The sequence below is a fragment of the Brassica napus genome, chromosome C4 (genome assembly GCF_020379485.1).
Source record: "Brassica napus cultivar Da-Ae chromosome C4, Da-Ae, whole genome shotgun sequence".
In the NCBI taxonomy this organism is placed as follows: Eukaryota; Viridiplantae; Streptophyta; class Magnoliopsida; order Brassicales; family Brassicaceae; genus Brassica; species Brassica napus.
In genome coordinates, this window is record NC_063447.1 from 17,215,263 (window position 1) to 17,238,412 (window position 23,150).

General features: G+C 35.4%; 4 protein-coding genes, 1 long non-coding RNA gene and 1 pseudogene across 5 annotated transcripts; 4 read left to right on the forward strand and 2 right to left on the reverse strand.

Annotated features, from left to right (window-relative positions):
• Positions 1–2,734: 2,734 nt before the first annotated feature.
• Positions 2,735–3,396, forward strand: LOC111211067 (cyclin-dependent protein kinase inhibitor SMR10-like). Its single transcript, XM_022711929.2, has one exon. It carries the CDS (start codon positions 2,898–2,900, stop codon positions 3,288–3,290), a length of 393 nt encoding a protein of 130 aa, XP_022567650.1. The 5' UTR covers positions 2,735–2,897; the 3' UTR covers positions 3,291–3,396.
• A 1,385-nt stretch (positions 3,397–4,781) lies between these two features.
• Positions 4,782–5,117, reverse strand: LOC106433228. Its single transcript, XM_013874081.1, has one exon. The coding sequence runs from the start codon at positions 5,115–5,117 to the stop codon at positions 4,782–4,784; it is 336 nt and encodes a 111-aa protein (XP_013729535.1).
• A 1,789-nt stretch (positions 5,118–6,906) lies between these two features.
• LOC106433236 lies at positions 6,907–8,214 on the forward strand. Its single transcript, XR_001286552.3, has 3 exons — positions 6,907–7,508; positions 7,586–7,669; positions 7,860–8,214. It is a non-coding gene; the product is annotated as an uncharacterized LOC106433236 (long non-coding RNA).
• A 2,969-nt stretch (positions 8,215–11,183) lies between these two features.
• Positions 11,184–12,386, forward strand: LOC106433227 (uncharacterized mitochondrial protein AtMg00810-like). Its single transcript, XM_013874080.2, has one exon. The coding sequence runs from the start codon at positions 11,514–11,516 to the stop codon at positions 12,384–12,386; it is 873 nt and encodes a 290-aa protein (XP_013729534.2). The 5' UTR covers positions 11,184–11,513.
• A 305-nt stretch (positions 12,387–12,691) lies between these two features.
• On the reverse strand, positions 12,692–14,720 carry LOC106433226 (uncharacterized protein At4g04775-like). Its single transcript, XM_048754493.1, has one exon. It carries the CDS (start codon positions 14,189–14,191, stop codon positions 13,700–13,702), a length of 492 nt encoding a protein of 163 aa, XP_048610450.1. The 5' UTR covers positions 14,192–14,720; the 3' UTR covers positions 12,692–13,699.
• A 2,980-nt stretch (positions 14,721–17,700) lies between these two features.
• On the forward strand, positions 17,701–23,002 carry LOC111211064 (annotated as a pseudogene).
• The last annotated feature ends 148 nt before the right edge of the window (positions 23,003–23,150 follow it).

Here is a 23,150-nt window from a genome sequence, read left to right on the forward strand (position 1 = left end):
GACAAATCCCATGATACATGGCCATACTAAAATCCGTGAAACATGGTCCACAACCATATTACATATTGGTTGAATTTGATATAAAGACCATTACCTATAAGGTTCAAATTCTAAAAGTCCATATGCTTGGGGACACCATGAGTTATAAAAGAATGAACCTGCATCAGGCCATATAAGTGATCATAGATATTCCCACCTCAGACTGATACGGGTCATGAGTCCAGACATATATCATCTTAAGATATTATGAAAGAATCCACCACAAATATATGTGCCATCTAAGATCATGTGATCTTAGAATCTCATAAAGAGGATTGGGAATATATGTTGGATATATATTATGAATATACTTTCTCCATAAGTTTAAAAGAAACCTTGAGCCAAAATGGGTGATCTAATTATAGACCAAGGAACAAGGATTACATAAGGTTTATGAATCCGAATATCCAACAATGAAAGGAGAAAAGTAATAAGCTGGTATAAAGAATGATAAAGAATGGTATCTACCATCTGGTATCAACCATCAATGTCTTGGCAAAGATCCTCGGACTAGAAAATAATTTATAGACGTCCATATGCTACAATGATAGCAAAATAAAATGCCAGACACATTGACCCGAGAGAAAGAATGACTATGTCATCCCAGCTTAGCACCACACGGTTTTGATGTCTTAAAGACACAACCAAGTTGCTACAAAGTCTATATAAGATAGACCAAATAAATGTTCCAAATAAAGTTCCATAAATTCTAAGGAACCTCGGAAAGAAAGAAAGGTGCATGAGATAAAATCCGAGTTTTATTAAAGGAAACCATTCCAGACATTGAGATATAAGGCTGGCCAGCTGAACAACTAGGTACCATACCATATAGCTTGGGACGCCAAGTTATAAGGTTATTAAGGTCCTAGATAATGAAATCTCAAATTGATTTATACCATGTCTGGAACTAAAAGGAACTATATATATATATATATAAGTGTGTCGACACATACATTCATAGAAAATGCGCAAGTATGTAGCACATGAATACAAAGATATGTATCGAGGATCATAAACCCACACAAGAGTACTCATAATGAATAATGAAAGAAACGTGGGGTTTAAAGTGATATATAAAAGGCGTATTGTATTGGCCATGAATATGTAAACGCCATATGATGCCCAGTGAATATATAAATCCTGAAAGAAGGATAAATCGTGAGACAGACCGGGAAAGGTCTATATAATCCAATGTGGTGGATACTACTACATATTTCACTACATATGATGTCTGGAAGAAATTCAAAAGATGTAGTATGCTATATATGACTCACTGGATGATGATGATAATATTATTGGTACCAAAAGGTTTACCAAACGGTATTGAGCTCAGAATCAAAAGATGAGAAAAGAAGTTCTCTTGAACAGCATTTTCCTAAAGTTGTTCATGGACTGAATTAAATTACTACATGTAAGCAAGTGAAGAGTTCTATAAGAACAATTCAAATCAGTCCATAGAGGAATTTTAAATTCCTTGTGTTTTATACTAACCAGCCTAAGATAGGTTAAATGGTTATTCATTAAACCTTAGAAAAGGTTATAGACCATCACCACAAATTAGCCAAATTTTGGTAATACTTATGGTTGGTCGAATTCTCAGCATGAACCAACCAAGCTGTGGTATGAATGAATAAGCTATCATAAAGATAAGCTATAAGATCGAAGTTCATCTTTGAACAAAAGGTATAGGACCACATTATGCGTCCATATGCGACCCAACGGGTCCGACCATCATATATGAAGATAATGCAGCTTGCATTGCTCAACTCAAAGACGGGTATATCAAAGGTGACCGAACCAAACATATTCTACCCAAGTTCTTCTTTACCCATGAGTTGCAGAAAGCTGGAGAGGTCAACGTCCTTCAGATCCGGTCTAGTGAAAACTCAGCCGACCTCTTCACCAAATCATTGCCCTCTTGCACATTCAGGAAGTTCACGCAACAAGATTGGCACGCGTAGACTCAAGGACCTTCAGTGATGTCCAAATCAGGAGGAGTAATGTGTGTTGTACTTTTTTTCCTTTCTCTGGTTTCTCTTTTTACCACATTGGGTTTTGGGTTTTCCGGGAGAGGTTTTAATGAGGCAATATTAGCATGTTACAAACCCTATATGGTTATGGCATCCAAGGGGGAGTGTTATGAATCATGAAGTGAATGGTCCATAACCTAGACCATACAAGTTCAAGACTAGAGTCCATTGGGGGTTTACATCCAGCCACATGGAAGACCCATTCAACCTTATGTCTTTATGAGTTTGACCATATCATTATGTAGAGTATCTTTGTAATTAATTCTCTCTTTGACTCCACCTTGTATGAACCACTATATATAGTGGTGTAAGCAATAAGAAATATACAACACATTCTCACAAATCTTCTCTCAAATCTTAACACATTTGCAATTTAATTGTTGTTTTCAATAACTTAAAACAATGAGGTTTTGTATTCTTATATTTCATTCAAACCTCATTTTATATTTTCTTTCCTGCTAAATATTTGGGGTTTGTAAATAATCTTCATCTTATAGCAAATTGTGGCCTTAAAAGAAGAGAAACATGTTATTGGTATAGAGATTAACCAAATCGACGAGAACCTTACTTTATTAAAAAGCAAGCTTACATAAAGTATATTTGTTGCATCGGATCCTTCAAAACATTAACTAAAACCCCGAATGTTCTCTCAAATAAAATTAAATTTACAAAATACACAATTCAAAACAACACGTACGTAGTGTTACCACTTACCATTATATAAACCAAACTAAGCCTTCAAAGCCATAAACTTCTTCTCTGCCTCTTTCTTTTCTCTCTCATCAGAACTATTTAGCTACCTTCCCTTTTACGTTTTTCTTCTGAAAGATGAGTTTCGCTGATGCTGGAAGTCGTCTCTCCGATCAAAACAATCTCCGCGAAACGGAACTAGGGTTTCCGGACCGGAGCGTTCGAGAATTAGGACAAGATCAAGATCTAGACATAACCAATTGCTTATCCGAAGTAGTAAAAGTAAAGAAGGAAGAAGAAGAAGAAGATTGCTGTAAGACTCCGACACGTCTTGATCAAATTCTCCCGGCGATCCCACAAACCTGTCCGCCGGCGCCGAGGAAACCTAAGGGAGTCCCGTCGAGGAGTTTGAAGGTTAGAAATTGTTATAAAAGCAGGAGAATGATCATTCTGAATGTTTCTAGAGAATTCGACTGTATGTTTCATTCAACATCTCTGTGTAACAAGATTAAAAAGGCCAGACATATTTGATGTTTCATATGGTATCATGTATGTATAACGTACGTATAGCTCATGTAACCAAATTGTAATAAACTACGTACGAGTTATATAATAATGTAGTGACATTTTATTTTTATTTTATTTTTAACATATTTTTTTCTGTTGCTTTTTTTATTTCGTTTGGAAAGTGACAAGGCTTTTCAAAATTTGGAATATTGTCCGTGAAATATTTAGAGGCGCATACGCTTTTTGCATGCTTTTTTCTCGTGATTTTTGTAAATTGGAAATAATCGGTAATTAGAATACATGAACTATAAGCATTGGAAAGCAGAATAGAGTTGGTGAATACTTTGGTTATGTAAAGTGGAATCTAGTCTTGAAACAATATTTAAAACTAATGACATTTTGTTAACTAAAAGAAGATTTAAATGCTTCGATCACTGAAATCAAGGCAAGCGTGTTTTCCCATTTTGCTTATCCAAGGGCCAAAGGCTATGCAATTAATTATTCTTAAAAATGCAAATTTGGCCGTATAAAGATTTTATAACATAGTGATAGTATTTTTTTTCTCAATTTACATATATCCAAGCCTACTTTGTCGTTGTACTCGACATCCAAGTAGAAGAATTTTTAGTCCAGACTCCAGAGGTATTTGCATTGGTCAATTTGCAGTAATGATCCATCTAAGAACTACTTTAACTCTTTTAAGAGAGAACCCGTATATGTAATATGTTCTATTGTCTATACAACAAGAAGTTGTATTTGATGGAGTTTAAAAGAACCACATTTTGTATGAATATTATTATAACTGAACCTCCTTGAAACCCCCGATATTATAAACATGTACATTCAGTGAACTCATTATATCATAACAAACAGAAAGACAATTTCCATGATCTTCAAAATCTGGATATATATATATATATATATATATATAAACGCTTCTATATTATAAATAAACTCTACTTCTTCCTCAAGCCAAATGTCCATTGTATGGAATCATTAGAAAGTAAAAATCGCTAATGCGAAGATCATATGCTACTCCAATGCTTGTTCAATCATCTCCCGCAGAAAATAAGTAGAGTTTATCCACAATAAAGGTGGCTAATGAAAGATTAAATCATGCGAGTTACATGTGTTTTCGTCAAAAAGTAACTTGATGCAACAACCATTGAAAGACTATACATTTTGTACAAGTTAACACCATCGTTTCTTGTAATTTTGAAATAAGGTGGCGTAAATTTCTTCTCTCTGGCTTCAACTATAACTTCATAAGTCTATGTATAATAAGACAAGCTGATCGTAAAACAGTTCTGCCCTGGTTGAGTTATGAATTTCCTTTTAAAATATTATTGCAATTGACAATGTAAGAGAACACAAACAGCTGTAGAGATGAAACCTAACTACATATATGATATGATTTTAATGCTAAAACTTTCACCTAAGTTTGATTAGTGTGGAAATCCCTAAACTGGTAGTGACCTTGCTTTCCACATCTGAAGCAATTTATGGCTGATCGATTCACAAAGGATCGGCATCTCCCTCGTCCTCTCTAAAGTTGCTTCTTCCTGACTGAGTGTTCCATCTTCCTCTTCCTCTACCATTCCTTGGTTCATTTTCCACTCGTAAGACTTGTTCTTCACTTCTTCCCTCAGTGACCTTACTTTCATGGATTTGTAGAGGCGCCTGAAGGTCGTCTACTGTGATCCTATCAATTTCCTTTGATTCTTCAATAGAGCATACCACGAAACTGAAGTTTTCAGTGAGACTTCTCAGAATCTTCTCCACGATCTTCACGTCATTTGCGAACTCCATAAATCTCACAAAGTATCCTGCAGCTCCTTCACCAACACGCATCTCCAAGGTTTCAAAGATTTTACGAAGTGTTTGAAGTTGTGCTCGCTTCACTCTAGCATTCACTACAAGAAAAATTACTTATTGTTACGTATTTTTGAAACTAAATCTTTTCGTCACAAAATTATGACGTAATAGACACTAATTTGTGACTAATCTTTTATGTCAAAAAAGAGTAGCCACTTGGTCATAATATTGAGACCAATTTTATAGTAACCAACTTTTGTCACATCTAGTGACATAAACATGACGAAAATATACGAGACAAGAGATGTGACATAATTGTGACTATGTTTTATGTTACCGTAGTGACTAAAATGTGACTATCTCATATGTCTCCATCTGCGACGATAGAGAAACCAAGTGTTCGTGATGAATTCATAAAAAATATGACAAAAAAATCCGTAGTTATAGTAGCCACAGTTTTGCCACATTATTTCATTTACCATTTATTTAGCCACGGTATAGTTACAGTTTTTCTTTAATTATATACGAAACCCTAAATCTAATACTTTAAACCCCAAATTGAAACCTACATACAGGACATATCACTACAAGAAAACATCGTAATTCTGACGGACATTCTGACGGAAAATGAGATCCTCGGAATATTCCGACGAATTTTCGAGGAAATTCCGAGAAAACCCAAAATTTGGGTTTTCTTGGAATTTCCTCGGAATATACCGATGAAATACCGAGGAAGTCATATTCCTCGGAAAACACCGACGAATATCCGAGGATATATTATAGCCGTTAGAGAGCCGTTGGGGATTTTAAAAATTCCGAGGAAAGAGCCGTTGCCATCGGTATTTCGTCGGAATTTCCTCGGTACTGTCGGCAGCATTTCATCTATAAATACATGCACCCCCCCCCCCCCAACCACTTCATTCATTCCATTTCTCCATCATCTCACATACTATATTTACACACGAATCTGATTGAAAAATGCATGTCTTCTTCAAATTATTATCGTTCTTGGATCGATCGACCTCATTTAGATCCGAACACGAGATTGCTTACGGAAGAATACCAACGAGGTATAACCGAATTCATGGGGTTAGTTCAACGACAACCGGAAGCAGAAACGGGTATGTTAAGATGTCCTTGCTCTAATTGTAAAAATAGAAAGATTATTAAAGAGTGAGATGTTTGGACTCATTTATATTTGAATGGGTTTACACGAAGTTACAAAATTTGGTATCATCATGGAGAAACTGATTATGAATATGGTAGTACTAGCGAACCTCAGCCTGCGGTTAGGTTAGAAGAACCAATTAGAATGGATGTAGATTATGGTGTAGGTACTGAGCAGATGGTAAATGATCATTTTAGAGGGGAAGATTTACCCAATGCATAAGCTATGAGATTTTTCTCGGAATATTCCGACGGCCGAGGTTCGTCGGAATATTCCGATACCTCTTTTCTCTCGGAATGTTTCCGAGGACCGTTCCATCGGAAATATCCGAGGAGATACCGACGAACAGTCCTAGGAAATGTTTCTTCGGAATGTCCTTGGAATCTTTAATTCTCGGTATTCCCTCGGAATTTTCCGAGGAAATTCCGAGGAAATTTTACTTTCCGACGACCATTCTCGTCGGTATGTCCTCGGAATACCGTTATTCCGAGGACATACCGACGATATTTGTCGTCGGAATACCGGTGTTTTCTTGTAGTGATATAAAGCTAATATTTTAAAACTTAAACCCTAAATTTGAAACTTTAACTTCAAATATTATTTTTCAAACTTTAACATAAAATCTTAAACTTAAAATTTAAACCCTATATTTAAAACCCTATACCCTATATCAGCTCACATTAAATCTCTAAACTTTAATCTTTTAATCATCAAATTTAGATTATAAACCATAAAATGAAAGTTAATACTTTAAATGATTTAACTTAACACTTATACTCAAACTCTATATCCCAAACTCAAAACCTAAAATCATAATTAAGATAACCCTTCATCTTTAGTCTTTTAAATTTAAAACAATAAAATATTATAAAAGCAAAATATAATCAATAATCCATATATACAAAGATTTAAAACATTTACATATAATATTAAACTTTAAATGCATTAATCAAGCTTAAATTTATAAGATATAATCTTAAAATTTACATTAAACAGAAAATTAAGTAAAAACTATAAACCTAGAATATGAGGGCACGGGAAAATTGTACCAATCTACCAATTTTTTAAACCTAAGTCTTTATCTCGCGCAGCTGGGTCTAAGAAAGAGGTCTCACCGCCTCTGCTCTCTCTGGATCTCTATCTCTCTATCTGTCATTCTCGTTGAAGAGCAGAGGCATCAAGAGCATCGTAGCCAAGCTCACCTCTCTCTGATTCCAGAGCACTCTCCTTCTGATTTATTCTCCCCCAATTTCTTTTATGTTGGATTCACTCTCTCTCTCTCAGTTGTTATTCAGTTTGTTGTTCATTAATTTGATTCACTTTTCATTTGTTTCAGATCTCAATCTCTCAATCTGTGAACGGTTAAAGACATTGTTTCAGATCTCATTCTCCCTTACTGTCGTCGGTTCCTACTCCTAAGGTGATGGATTTATTCCTTTGCTTGCAGATCTCTCTTGTTCAGTAACTTAGAAGTTGAAAACTGTTGATAACGTTCAAAGTATGAAAAAAGGCATAGAATTGATGTTTACTATTATTGAATTCTAAGCCTGTAATTTAACATTTTGAGTCTCATCTTTTCTCTAAAGTTTATTAATGTTTTTACTGTTTAGTTTAGAGGAGAAGAAGAAGAAGAAGAAGAAGAAGAAGAAGAAGAAGAAGAAGAAGAAGAAGAAGAAGAAGAAGAAGAAGAAGGTTTTCTCCTGATGTTTACTTGTTCACTACAGCAGTTAACGTGTGTTGCAAAGGAGGGAAAGTGGACGAGTGTATTGAGATGTTATAGAAGATGAAAGAAGCTGGTGTTGCGCCGAATGTTGTTACTTACGATTATTGGGATATGTTAAGATCCCATATACTAAGATTGAGTCATATCTTCATTATGTAAACTTTCCTATAAACTCGGGATTGTATTTGTATATATACGATGGCTTGTTAACGCCTATGAAATAAGATAAACAGATTGATAAACCTAAACTTGTCATGGTATCAGAGCCAGACCTAAATTCTTAAACCTCGTCTTGCAATCGCAAGGGAGACAAACCACGACTGAAATCAACGATGGCGCTCACGAATGAAACCAGTGAATTGAAGTACAAGACGATCTCACCCTATGATCTAAGTGCTAGTAATAATCCTGGCGCAGTCATCTCTCAGCCACTACTCAATGGTTTGAACTATGATGAATGGGCCATGAACTTGAGGATGGCGCTTAGATCTCGAAAAAAAATTGGCTTTCTTGATGGAAGCATCCCGAAAACCAGCGTCTGACTCGCCTTACCTTGAAGACTGGATGGCAAACAATCATCTCTTGGTGGGTTGGATCAAACAAACGATTGATCCCAAGGTACGGTCCTCTCTTTCTATGCGAGAGATAGCAAAGGACCTTTGGGACATAATTAAAAAGAGGTTTTCCCTCAAAAGTGGTGCAAGACTGCAGCAACTTCGGAACTCGCTTGCTACTTGTAAGCAAAACGGGTCAACAGTAGACGATTACTTTGGCCGACTGACGAAAATATGGGATGGTATTACAGAATGCATGAACACAAAAACATGCACCTGCAATAAATGCGAATGTGACCTCAATACAGCGCATGAGAAGGAGAAGGAGATACTGCGAGTTCACGATTTTTTATCTGGTCTAGATGACTCTGCTCATGGGGTGATTAGATCACAGATTTGCGCAATCTCTCCGCTTCCAGACTTGTACAGTGTGTATCAAACGGTGTCCCAGAATGAAACCCAGCGTCTGAACACAACGACTGATACTCCGGTGATGAGCTTCACAGCTCAGACGTCTTCTAATCGGAAATCAGGTTCTGTTTACACAAGAGATGTATCGAAGCAGAACTACGGAGAATCTACGGGCTCTCGCGGAGCACAAAGGAAATCGCGACTGGCTGAAGCAATGCTCGCTGTGTGGAAGACCAGGGCATGAGGCTTCAGCATGTTTTAAAGTCATAGGATATCATGAATGGTGGGGAGATCGATCAAGAAACAGAACTGGCAACCATGGTTCTTAGACATCTTCAGTTGGTCGTGGACGTGGCTCTACTCCCAGAGCTAACGTCACTCAAATCAATACAGCTGCTGTGGGATCAAGCAGTGAGCTAACAGAGCATGATCGACAAGGATTAAGTGGCCTGTTAGATGAGCAGTGGGCTACGATTCAGAAGCTTATCAACACTGGGAAATCGGCAAACAATATGAGGGGTAAGAATCACGATACACTATGGATTCTAGACACTGGAGCGACTCATCATATGTCTGGACGACTTGATCTGCTCGAGGACATTCGAGAAATTACACCAGTGTTTGTGGTATTGCCAGCAGGCGCAGATGTCGTGACGGTGAAACAAGGAACAGTTCGATTAACGGCTCAGTTGCTGTTAAAAGATGTTTATTTTGTTGATGGATTTCATACGAACTTGATTTCGTTTGGACAGCTTGTGACAAACAACTATTTAGTGGGCCAAGTAACTGATCGACTTGTGGTTTTACAGGACCGAGTAACGAGGATGCTGATTGGAGCGGGTGAACGAGAGGGAGAGGGGTTGTACCGGTTTCAAGGAATGGAGATCGTGAAGTCCCTACATTCTGAACTTAGTATTGATTTGGTGTTATGGCATAATAGGATGGGTCATCTGTCTCTCCAAGTAACTGAATGCATACCTGGGGTGCGGAAGTCATCTAATAGTACTAGTAGTAAGCTTTCTATTAAGAGTTGTGATGTATGTTTCCGAGCTAAACAAACTCGACATTGTTTTCCTGATAGTATAAATAATGCAAAAGATATTTTCGATTTGATTCACTGTGACTTGTGGGGTCCATATCGCACAACCGCCTTCTGTGGATCTAAATATTTCCTAACAATCGTCGACGATCACTCTAGAGCTGTTTGGTTGTATCTGCTTCCAGATAAAACAATGGCACCATTACAGATTCGTAATTTCATCGCCATGATCGAACGACAATTCTCTAAAAAGGTGAAACGTTTTCGCAGTGATAATGGGTCTGAGTTTGTTTGCTTGACACGATTCTTTCAGGAGAAAGAAATTGTTCATGAGACATCTTGTGTTCATACACCTCAACAGAACGGACGTGTTGAACGCAAGCACCGACATATACTGAATATTGCACGAGCACTCAGGTTCCAGGCAAAGCTTCCTATTGAGTATTGGGGAGAATGCGTACTTACATCGGCGTACTTGATCAATCGGACACCTTCTGCATTGCTAAAGAACAAGACTCCGTTTGAATTATTGTTCGGACATGAACCTGGCTATAAGCACTTGCGGGTTCTAGGATGTCTGGCGTATGCTCATAATGGTGATCACAAAGGTGATAAGTTTGCTACACGTAGTCGTCGTTGCGTGTTCTTGGGATATCCGTATGGGAAAAAGGGTTGGAAGCTGTATGATTTGGAGCGACATGTCATATTTGTCTCTAGAGATGTTGTTTTCTAAGAAACAACGTCTCCGTTTGAAGGCAGTGGATTGACTAAAAAATCTGATCGTAACTTGGTAGCTGCTCCTCCTGGAGTAGGTCATGACAGTGATAGTGATGAAGATGATGAATCACCACCTTCAACTAATGATGCGCTTTCTCCAAATTCTACAATTACAAATGAAAGTCAGAGTAATGCAACGACACCGGTTCCAGTGGCAAGCACTTCTGAGCCTCAGGGTAGAGGACATCAACAGAAATATACATCTACTCGTCTTAAAGACTACGTTGTTCAGAGAGTTACTACTAAACAGCCTCCTTCTCTCTTAACAACAACACTCGCTCCTCAGACATCCTCAGGTACGCAATATCCTATTTGTAATTTTGTTTCGTGTGATCGCTTTTCACAGAAACACTTGGACTTTGTCATGGCTCTCTCGGCGACTATGGAACCACGGTCGTTTATAGAAGCCATGAAAGATGAGAGATGGGGAGTTCCAGTCGACTGTGAGATAACATCGTTAGAGAAACAAAATACATGGCGACTTGAGCACTTGCCTCCGGGGAAGAAGGCACTAGGTTGCAAGTGAATTTTTACAATCAAGTACAAGTCTGATGGAACGATAGAACGCTACAAAGCTTGTCTAGTGGTGATGGGAAATCTCCAAGAAGAAGGGATCGACTATACGGAAACATTTGCACCTGTGGCGCGAATGACGACAGTTCGCCTCTTTCTCGATATTGCGGCAAAAGAAAATCAGGAAGTGCATCAAATGAATGTTCATAATGCATTTTTGCATGGAGATCTATAGGAGGAGGTGTATATGAAACTGCCACCAGGGTTCAGGGACAAGGGAGAAACCCGTGTGTGCCGACTCCAAAAGTCATTATATGGATTGAAACAAGCTCCGCGTTGTTGGTTTGCAAAGCTAGCTCATTCTCTACGTGCATATGGTTTTACGCAGTCACGGTCTGATCATTCTTTCTTCGTCTACACTAAGAGAGAAGTTCGGCTGCGCATCCTGATTTATATCGATGACTTGATAATTTCCGGCACGTCACATCAAGATATTCAAATATTTAAGGATTACTTATCTACTTGCTTCAACATGAAAGATCTTGGCCCAGTGAAATATTTTTTGGGTTTAGAAGTCGCAAAGAGTGAGACTGGTATTTATCTGTGTCAACGGAAATATGCGTCTGATATAGTGGCTGAAGTGGGTCTTCTTGGATGTCGACCAGCAGGATCTCCAATCGATCAGAATCACATACTTGCCAAATCAGAGAGCGCATATCTGGCTGATCCGGAGACTTATAGAAGGTTGGTTGGACGTCTTATATATTTGGCAGCTACTCGACCAGATCTTGCATACTCTATACATGTTCTCTCGCAGTTTATGAATAAACCTCAAGTGGAACATTGGCTGGCTGCACTCAAGGTAGTACGATATCTGAAGGGGACAATCGGGCAAGGAATATTGCTCCGTGCTGGTACACCAAAACATGTGACGGGATGGTGTGATTCGGGTTGGGGAGGGTGTCCCCTGTCCCGGCGATCGTGTACTGGATGGATAGTACAGTTCGGAGACTCACCAATCTCGTGGCGGACTCAGAAGCAAGATACAGTTTCTCGTTCTTCCGCAGAGGCGGAATACAGAGCAATGGTAGATTTGACAGCAGAACTTCGAGGATTGTGAACTCTATTATCTGAGTTTGGTATTAGTCATGAGAAACCAATGACAATAATGTGTGATAGTAAACCAGCTATTCATATCAGCAACAATCCGGTTTTTCATGAGAGAACTAAACACGTGGAGTCGGATTGTCACTTTGTACGTGATGACATTATACGAGGATATGTGAAGCCTTGTCATATCTCCTCAAAAGATCAACTTGTTGATATACTAACTAAGGCGTTGGGACGAATGGAGTTTGATGTTTTCCTTCACAAGTTAGGCATTCAAAATTTGTATGCTCCAACTTGAGGGGGGGTATTGGGATATGTTAAGATCCCATCTACTAAGATTGAGTCATATCTTTATTATGTAAACTTTCCTATAAACTCGGGATTGTATTTGTATATATACGATGGCTTGTTAACACCTATGAAATAAGAGAAACAGATTGATAAACCTAAACTTGTCAACGATGCTGTTATAGATTGTGTGGGGATGAGTGGGAAGTATGATGAGGTGTTTATGTTTAAGAAGAATATGGTGGAGAAGTGATGGCTATGGAGACAAAGCGATGAGTTGGCTGGAAGTCTTAGCAATTAGGTTTTGTTTTCTTTTTTTGGTTTACTTTTATAAACTAATTTTAATTTGTAATTGGTTTTAATATATAAACCAAATTTAAATTGGTAAATAATTAAAGTTCGTATGTACTGAATTTTATATTTAGTTTTAATTGTAATGTTAAATATTTTATTATGATTAATTATATTTTAATAATTTAAATTATAAATTTAAATTTAATTTTGTTAAAATAAAAAGTAAATCAACCAATGGATCTGTTACTAATATAATTAGTTATATTTGGATTTAATTTATTATTTATTATTTTGTGACAATGGATCCGTTACTACTAGCTACATAGTTGTCACATTATAATTGTTACAAAAATATTAGTCATAAACATTGTGACATTTTTGCTACTTTAAAAAATTTGTGACACACTTATTGCAACCATTAAAATTAGTAACAAAAATGTAACAATAACTATATTGTTACTAATTTTTTTTTTATTGTGACGCAATATTTTGTCACAATACTCTCATTTTCTTGTAGCATATTCCCTTGATGCTTGATCTTCATAGGTTTCCACAATTGCGTTAGACTGTTTCAAAACTAAAAACTATTGCTTTTTTACGTGTTTTTACGTGTGTGTCCAGTATTTTAGAAACAAGATTATTTTATCAACTCGTACCAAAATTCGTCCAATATATGGAAAATTTTCTGCCATGTGAGCTCAAATCATAAGTAATATATTGTAACATATAAGAGGACAGAAACTAACCTCGCAGAATCACTAACACCAAACCTATTAAGACTAATAGACAGACCATTAGCTTAATTCCTGCTTTCTTCTTTGAAAGCTCATCTACCGTCTTCTCAAGGTTAAGGCGCTTCTGCTCACTCTCATCTACCGTCTTCTTAAGATCACTAAGTTGCCTCTGAAACTCCCTCATCTCCTCCATGATTTCCACTTCCCACCATTTCCAAAGGTGGCAGACTCCATCATCAGCATTATCGCACGTAAAGTACCTTCTGTATGGGTCTTTAGGAGTGTAAGAGCAGCCGAGAACAGGCTGAGCTCCACAGTAGCATGTCGTGGGGATTCCATCATCAGCCTCTGGTTGACGTGGGTACTGAACCGGCATTGCATTGCAGTTGCTACTATCAGTTTCATCCGCGTAAATCTGAGCTTCGGCTTCAAGAAGGGAGGTTATGTCCAGAGAGTCTGATGATGAAGAGGGCTGGCTGTAGCTGTAATCTTGTCCCATTTTCTTTAACCTGAAAGAAGTGAAGAACACAGTTAAATCAATTAGAGCCGATTACTTATTACATTCGCAAAAATACTCGCATATATACAACTGAGTAGTGATTTAAATGAACCCCAAGAATACTCCCTTAAAATGAACATATCGAATCAACAAGATCAAACAAATCAATTAGAACCGATTGAAACCAATATGGGATTTCAATCCGTGTAAGAAAAAAAGAGAAGATCCGCTTCCGATTGAAACCAAAATCGATCCGAAACCCTATATACAAACGCACCATCTCCCCAAATCGATTTATCCCCAAATTTTTTTAAAACCCTAATTTCAATCGTTAAACGAAATCGATATAAACCCCCATTATCCAACCCGATTGAGAGGAAACAAGAAAATAACTGATCTAATTAAGCGTAAATCAACGATTTTAGAGAAAGATTTACCAAAAACGAAACAGAGATGAATCGCTTCCAATATCGCCTTTCTGTCGGGACGTTTTTTTTTTCTACGGTTTCGGTCGAGAATGAGATTTCTCTCTTGACCCAACGAAACACAAACCGACGCCCACCCAGTTAGAAGAGGACACGTACTCAAGGATCAGCCCCTTAAAATCCTTTTCGAGGGGACAATCCTTAGGTTTACACGGATAATTAATATTATTATATTAACCCTAAGCTAAGGATTAGCGCTAAGGATCCGACATGGACCCCCGTTGCACTTGCTCTAAGGAGGCAGTAAAGCTCAGATTGGACTCTCTCTCTCTCTAGAAAGAAACGTTCAGCAACCTCAGCTTCATCCTCAGCTTTGGTCTCCCACGTTCAATCTCCGTATGTAATTTTTTGGGCCTGGCGTTGGGCTTCCAGTCGTTTTTGTAGGTTTAGCCTTGACTGGATTAGGATTAGTTCATAGGTACTATCGGTTGCCTTTTGGGCTTTTGACCCGGCCTTTGCTGGGCAACGTTTTATTTACCAGTTTCGAACACATAAATGCAGAGGGAGGTTGACAAAAAATTATATATATACAGAGGGAGGATAAACGGTACGACTCGAGCAAAATATTAATCAAGGAGAGGACATTACGTATGATTTGACTTTGAATAGTTTTATTGGTGAAATAATCATTAACGATAAAATTCAAGAAATACGATAGGAAAGAGCCACATGAAACATAATAGGACCTACGTGAAGCAGTCGATAACATGTTATATGTCAGCTTTTTATCTGACTTCAATATTTAACATATTTTAAGATTCTCGATTTCTGTTTATAAAGTTTAAGCCACCAGCAGCTCAAAAAAAAATGTTTAAGCCACCAACTTAAATTTTAAAAGTTACTTAAGAAAATAAGAAAGATAATTGTTTCAGATACTCATTTTAAAAAATTTTGTCACAAAATAGCACTCAACAAATAAAATGACCAAAATAACTCTTTTTATTTTGAAAATTTTAATATTTATTTTTAATTTTAAAAATTATAACTCATCCTCAAAACTCAACCCCTTAACCCTAAACCTAAGTCTTAGATTAGTTAACCCTAATAGTATAAATGCATATTTACATTTCAATAAAACTTTTTTTGATCATTTTCTTTTTTACGAATCTATTTTTGTGAAAATAAATTAAAAATGATTATCTAATAAAATTTCTCAGATAAAAATGATCTCACGTATGCAAAATTAAATTTAAAGGGAACTAGATATGTATCGTGCGTTAAGTAGCGTTTTTTTTTTTGACAATGTTAAGTAGGTTTTAAGAGCACATTTTTAAACATTTGTTTAATGGTCACTTCCCTAACTCTGTCGCTGCTGCTGTGTGAATTTTAACAATGTGGCTATTCGAACATGATGCATCTTATGAAATCAAGATTGGAATTCCGCTTGTACCACATTTATTTTGTGGTTTTCTATTACTGTTTTAACGTTTTTATCATTGTTAAGTCATTTATAAGAAGATTAAATCAAATAAATTTATCTCGACAATCAGTATAATAACTTATTAATTTTACATATTAATTATTATTGATATATCTTTGTCATTTGGTAATAGTAACTTAACATTTTGTCAATCTTAAAAATTTCCATGGTTACAAATTTGCTGTAATTAGTATATCGATTGTATATTTTGTATTTAATACGCTAAACAACTCGGTGGATTAAGGTGTCTAGTCTAAATTTGCTTTCATCAACCGGTCAGGTCCCATAACCGATTAGTAGATTCAGCAACGAAAGTGGCTCCAACAAGTTAGAATTTAAATGTCAAATGTGACTAGATTAGATTAGCTTAGATTAAGAATGGAAATATTAAGTAAATGTCGTACCATAAGTCCATAAGTGGATCCTACATGTTAGAATTGACACGCCAAAGCATGATAATTGAACAACTGTGATTTGGAATTATTAAGTAAACTAGACACGTCAAAGCGTCAAATCATGGTAAACCGAAACATTGTCGACTCATTTGATTGTGGAGCCATTCATAGTAATGCTAGATCATGTCGATTGATCATCACAATAATAAAAAGAGAATATGCTCAATGTTTAGGTTGTCCACATCACTTAAAAAAATCATCTAATAATATAGCTTTGTTGTGCCACGTCAAATCGGTTTCGCATTACACAGTTTAAATTCGGACCATTTTTGTGGGCTGTTAATACATTTTAAATGGCCCATAGCAGTCCATCTTTTATCCGTTGTTGGTTGATCGTCTCCGACTCTTCCACTTTGTCGTCACCGTTTCGGCTCTCTGTAATTCGCCGTTACGCGACCACTTTGATTAATCAATTTTGTTCTTCACTCCTTTATATAGGGCTTTCAGTTCCTCGACATGTTTTGTTACTCATCGTGTCTAGGGTTTCGGTCTATGTGTATTAATTTGTCATCACGTAAGATTCAGTAACGCTGCTTGGAAGTTCGTCTTGGATTCTCTTCCTCCTCTGGTACGTATCTCCTGCAATCTAATTTCTCTGAAAATGTTTGCTTTAAAAAAAATGTGTTTCTTTCTCTGTTGGGCATGTTGAATAGAGGACGAAGTTTTCAGGTTTAAGTCATTTAGCTGACGATCATACAGAGATCAATGACTTTATTTCAGTTAATAGAACCTTTCGTACATTATTAACAGATCCACTGTTGGTTAAAACTTCTAAAGGGCAAGTGGAAGGTCTACGGCTGTTTACTAAAAGCTCTCTCAGAGACAACTTCTAAAATTATGACATGTTCATAAGAGGCCATCGAAAACAGATCTATTCGACTATTGAGCAAGAGAAAGCACGGTAAGAAATTCTATACAGTCCACTAAAATTATGACCTGATCCTGCCACTTTCAGTGAGTTTTTCAGTGTATGGACTTATAACATTATAGTAAAAATGAAAAAATATGTATGTTTGAGTTGTTTTGTTGCTGTCGTAGTGATTCCTATTAAAACTGTTTCCAATATTGAGATTATTTTTGTGATTGTGTTTCCCACTGAGACACAGAGCTAACGTTTTCGGAATATGAACAGATTTAGAAAGAGAGGACATGGGGGAGGGGGTAGTAATAGCGATATCAACAACATGGATGCGTTATGGTATCATAGAACATATCAAAATGACTTGGCAAGTGATCGCTGAAGCCAAACGTCGTTTGATAATCATCTGAAGATACATAAGCTGAAGACACATTTTTACACGGTTACTGAACATTTAACCAATTGCTAAGAAGCAAGGCACGTTCTCGATTTATTGCGGTGAATTCGACCAAAGGGGTTGCATTGCGATGAGGGAATGCGCTAGACCACTGGAACTTGAGGATCAGAATCTTTCAATTAAGCCATCTTTCCTGAAAATGTGATTGCAGCGTCAGTGGTGGTGAAATCTGCTATGAAGAATGCAAGCCATGGAAACATGTCTTCCAAGTTGTCACTAATCTTGGGGCGATGCAGGTTATGTTGAAGCTGAAGGATTAAAATGGATCTCATGTAGAAGTGTAAGCTTTGGAGGACTATATGTTTTTGAATCTTCGGGTGTGCCTATGTGAAGCCACTGGAGTCTCCAAATCTTCAGAAATTCTTTCTTGACGTTCTATTTACCTGATATGTACCTGAAGCTGCATAGGATAATTTTCTTGGACGATGATGTAGTTGTGCAGAAGGATTTATCGGGGCATTCGGAGATTGATATGGACAGGAAAGTGAACGGGGTTGTAGAGACTTATGCCGGTTTGTTCCATTGGTATGCTCAGTACATGAACTTCTCGCATTCTTTGATTAAGAGAATTTAAATCCGACAGCATACGCATGGGCTTATGGAATGTACTTCTCTGATCCTGATGCTTGGAGAATAGAGAAGTGAGAATACCCACTATAGTCAAAAACTGCAGACGACAAGAAACAATAGGGAATTTTTTTTAAACAATAAATCTCTACAGCTTGAGAGGGGACAGCTTCTGGAGGTGGATCCATACTTGGAGTTAAGAGAAGCAAACATCACTTCCCAACTGAATCACAACTTTTTAGTCTCTCTTATAGTTTTATAATTACACTATTTAAGCTGTTGAGAATGATTAAAGCATTACAAGATCTTCACTTCTTCCTATATATGATAATATGTTGCGTTATGTTTCATTAGTAGTATTGTAGTACAGTTCCCAGACCAAATTAAGTCTGAAAGATTGTAAAAATATGAAGACATGTTTATTGCTTTTGATTACGTTCAGTAAATTGCATTACAATTTTTTTTTAATTGCTATTTCGAATCTATCAATATACAGTGAGATTTGTCCATTGCTTATTTATAATGTTGTACCACATAGTATTATACCAAATAAGTTTGTGTAAAGATCAAATTAGGTTAGAGCAATATTAATCGATACATTTTAAATTCTGGAATGGCTTAAAAAAATTTTAGAAAATTTCTGATTTGCTTTAGCTATTCCTACAAGTCCTTCTTAAAGGTTCAATAATTAACTTAAGAGTCTAGAATAATAATGGAAATATGTTTCTAAGCTAACATATAAAGTTCATACCAAAATCGCCTACAATTTTCACATTTTTATAATACTGTAAAATTTAATTAACAAAATAATAAATACCAAAATATATTATTGAAAATAAATTATAGCTTCAAAATATAAAGATTACTGAATCATCTTTATTCGTCATAAAATTTGCTGATTTCAATATTCAAAATAATTACACATTTATGAAAACATATATGTATATGAAATTAAGGTTATTAACCTATTCTTTAAATGATAACTTCAAATTAAATCAGATGATGTATAAAAAAAATTATATACATAAATAAAAAAAATTAAAAATTTAATAAATATAGAGTATTTGAACTTTTAAAAGAGTTTAAATATGATTTCTAAAAGATTAATAGAAACTGTCACTATTTTTTTTTTGAAAATATTCTTAAACTGTAACTATGTTTACATATAAATTATATAAGGAAATATAAATAACTGATATTACAAACAAAAAAAATCAAAATATTTTTCTCTAATATCTTGAGGTTTTAACATATAAATTATATAATAAAATGTCTCTCAAAATATTGTTTCAAAACCTAGAGTTTTAATTTATACTCCCTCCATCTCAAAAACATACCGTAGAAACTCTATAATTTAGTAATATTAGGGTTTCATATTTTATTAATTTACAAAAATGTCCTTCTTAGATTGATATATTCTGATGTATGTTTTACGTACAAATATGAAGAACATTTGAGTTCACGGTATAGGTACTGATAAATTTTATTGATACAAATTCTATATTGTTCTTATTCAATTATATGGGGTATACAATAAATGTATATGCATTTTAAGTGTAAAATGAAAAAATAACATCAAAATATTTAGAGATATTAAGAAAAACTAAATATAAATATTACTGTGAATAGAAAACAAAACATACAATATATTGCTTATATTTATCTAATAACTTTATGTATTAATTTTTAATTTATATTTATATTATGAACATATATTTACATAAGGTTTTCAAAATTTAATCTTATTGAATTTTGTCATATTTTATATTAGCTCAATTCGGAACCGGTGAATTTTTTTAATTTAAAAGGATTACTAATTCGCAAGTATTAATTATATTTTAAAGTTTTCACACATATTAGAAAATTTTAAATTTTGATTATAATTATATTATCTCTTAATTTTCTATTTTCCATAACTTTTAGCCAATCATAATTCAATAAAAACAAAAAAATTTTCTTAATTTCACAGTTTACTGCATTACCTTATAAAAGTTTATTGAAAATGTAAAAATGAATTTGAAACATTTTTTCTAAATTTTATATTTTATTATTTCAGATATATATTTAACATCAAAATTATATTAAAAATATGAATGAACAAACCGCGAGTAGCGCGGTAATCCTCTAGTTATATGTAATAGGATAAAATAAATGAATTATAATGACCAACAAATGGAAATTTGAAACAACATCAAACGCTCCATAGTTTTGTTAAACGTATTGGCGTTTCTTTTAATTGAAAACTGGAAACCAAATATATTAAACTAAATGATAAAACAATTATGTGTTTTTTTAACGCTGATTTATTATGGTATTATAATTACGAGAAAGATTACATTAGACGATTTGACGATCGACAATACTACCTGCTTTATGAGAATCTACGCCTGCATCACTTGAGCTGTCCTACGAAGACTTACGTCTGACCGGATTTACTTGCACCATATTGAAGATCAATTGTAAGCATTTCTTCTATAGTCTGCATAATTGTTTAATAAATCATTTTTCCGGGAATTGAAACATGGACCTCATATAAAGCGCAATTTGCAAGAAATTACATAGCCTGAGATTTGAACCCCAAACCTGGATGTATAACTTTTAAACCTTAATCGGTATTTCCACCGCAGACAATTATGTTTGTTTTCTATTTATAATTTAAAGTTGCAGGTTATTTTATTATTATGGAATTTCGGTTTTAGAAATTTCGGTTTTTAGAAATTTGGTTTTAAAAAATAACTCTCTACACTACGTGGTGTTTGAACCCGATAATTTTTTGAATCATCACTAGATCGCCGACACTTTTGTAAAGTTATCGGTTTTTAGAAGAGTTTTATATGATTTGGTAAACTATGTTGAATTTTTATTTGTATTTCAAATTTGGTTAGGTTTTGTTTTAGGTTAAACAGTTATAACCTGTGGTCTTCTAAAAGCCTTTTTTCTTTCACTTTTCCCCCTCTTCTCGACATAGAATCAATCTACTCTTTCGGCTCAAACACGTTTTTAATATAAAATCTAAAAGTAAGAAATTAACACTCATTTTCTTCGTTTGTCTAATTTTATATATGTCACAGTAATCACCAGGTTTATTTTTTTTTCCTTAAAGTCGATTAACATAAAGTTCCACCGAATATATCGGTCTTTCCCTACTGACTCTATAGAGCGAGTCTTACACGTATAAAAAGAATAGTCCACGAAGGAATAAACAAAAAGTGACCGTGTGTATGCACTAGTTGTAACAACTTGACTAATTTTAAAAATGTATATATTTTAGTTTAAACAAGGAGGCAAATATTCCCTCCTCTTTGAGGAGTGCTTTCCCTCCAATCTTTGAATGGAGGTGTCTTTCCATATCTATAGCCGTTTTGTTATCTTGTGTAGTGGTTCGTTCGGGGCCTGAAGATACAACGGATTTCGTCTCGACGATATTCCGAGGTGCGGATTAGATGTCAACGTCACGATATACGGTGACTATTTCTCAAGGTTTCGGCAATGTCGTAAACTTTGTATTGACGCATCCGAGCGTTGTTCTGGATTCGCTGTCCTACTATCTTAGAGCTTTTGCTATCTTTTATGTTGTATTGTCTTTTGTTTGGAGAGTTCTAAACAACTTTCCTTTTAATTGCAATTTGGATTTGGATGTTTAAGTATGAATGAAAGTGGTGTTTCAAAAAAAACAAGGAGGCAAATATTCAAAATGTTTATAACTTGTGAGAGGGATAGAAGAAAGTGATTGGATCATGTGGAGGTCAACAGCCCTTCCAAATTCTCTTTTCTCCTTCTCTATTTTCTCTGGCTCTCCTTCTCTTTCTCCGTTGGCAACTTAGCAGCCATTCCCATAACATTTGTTCCCATCTTAATCATCCATTTTAAATTGTTAAAAATAAAACAGGAGAAAAGTCTAATTTAGTGAGGATACAACAAAAAAAGAAAAGAGAAGAAGACATGCAACATGTATTATCTCTTGTCCTTATACACATTAAACAAGTCAAGTATAAGATGTGTGAATCTCATATTATTAGATTACCAAAATTGATATAAATAGATGAAGTACATATGTGTTTACACAATATATTGGAGATATATGAAGAAACAAAGTTATGAAAACTAAAAGATTAGTCAAAAGGAGATGACTGAGTGAAAATACTAGGAGACTGGTTAACAAGAGTAATAACTCTAATACGATTGTACTCATTCCTTAACATGAATTATTCGAGTTGAATTGTTTTAAATTGGTGAACATGTCTTGTCTTCTCGAATTTACAGGATGAGTTTAGCTTTGTTACGGGATAGGTTTGATCGTGTAAACTATTTTCCTCCAAATTTTAATAAAAGTATCTTAGTTTAATTTAATTGTTTGTGAGATAAAGACAAGAAGATGATGAAGGTTCCTTTTTCATATCAACAAGTAACCAAATAATAGTCATGTTCTTTTGATAAACGCAGTATCTAGCGTCAGCGTCACCAAATATTCGCATCAACTACTTTGTGAAAGAAACGCGGACAGAGATGACGAGAAAAAAATGTCGCCGTAACAGCAAAAGGAGTCGCCGCGTTCTTGTTTAATTGACGCTAGAATTTCAAGCGGTCAAATATCATCGGAAATCTGACGCCGCGTCTCGTTTAATTAACACCGGATTCAGTGGTTCTTTGCCATCATGCTTTTAAAGCAACAAAATTACAGGGTTAATTGGAGACGTTGACGCTAGACGCAGCGTC

Excerpts from the sequence above, each read along its gene's own strand:
- LOC111211067 (XM_022711929.2), top strand. The coding sequence starts at position 2,898 with ATGAGTTTCGCTGATGCTGGAAGTCGTCTCTCCGATCAAAACAATCTC.
- LOC106433228 (XM_013874081.1), bottom strand. The coding sequence starts at position 5,117 with ATGCGTGTTGGTGAAGGAGCTGCAGGATACTTTGTGAGATTTATGGAG.
- LOC106433226 (XM_048754493.1), bottom strand. The coding sequence starts at position 14,191 with ATGGGACAAGATTACAGCTACAGCCAGCCCTCTTCATCATCAGACTCT.
- LOC106433227 (XM_013874080.2), top strand. The coding sequence starts at position 11,514 with ATGAAACTGCCACCAGGGTTCAGGGACAAGGGAGAAACCCGTGTGTGC.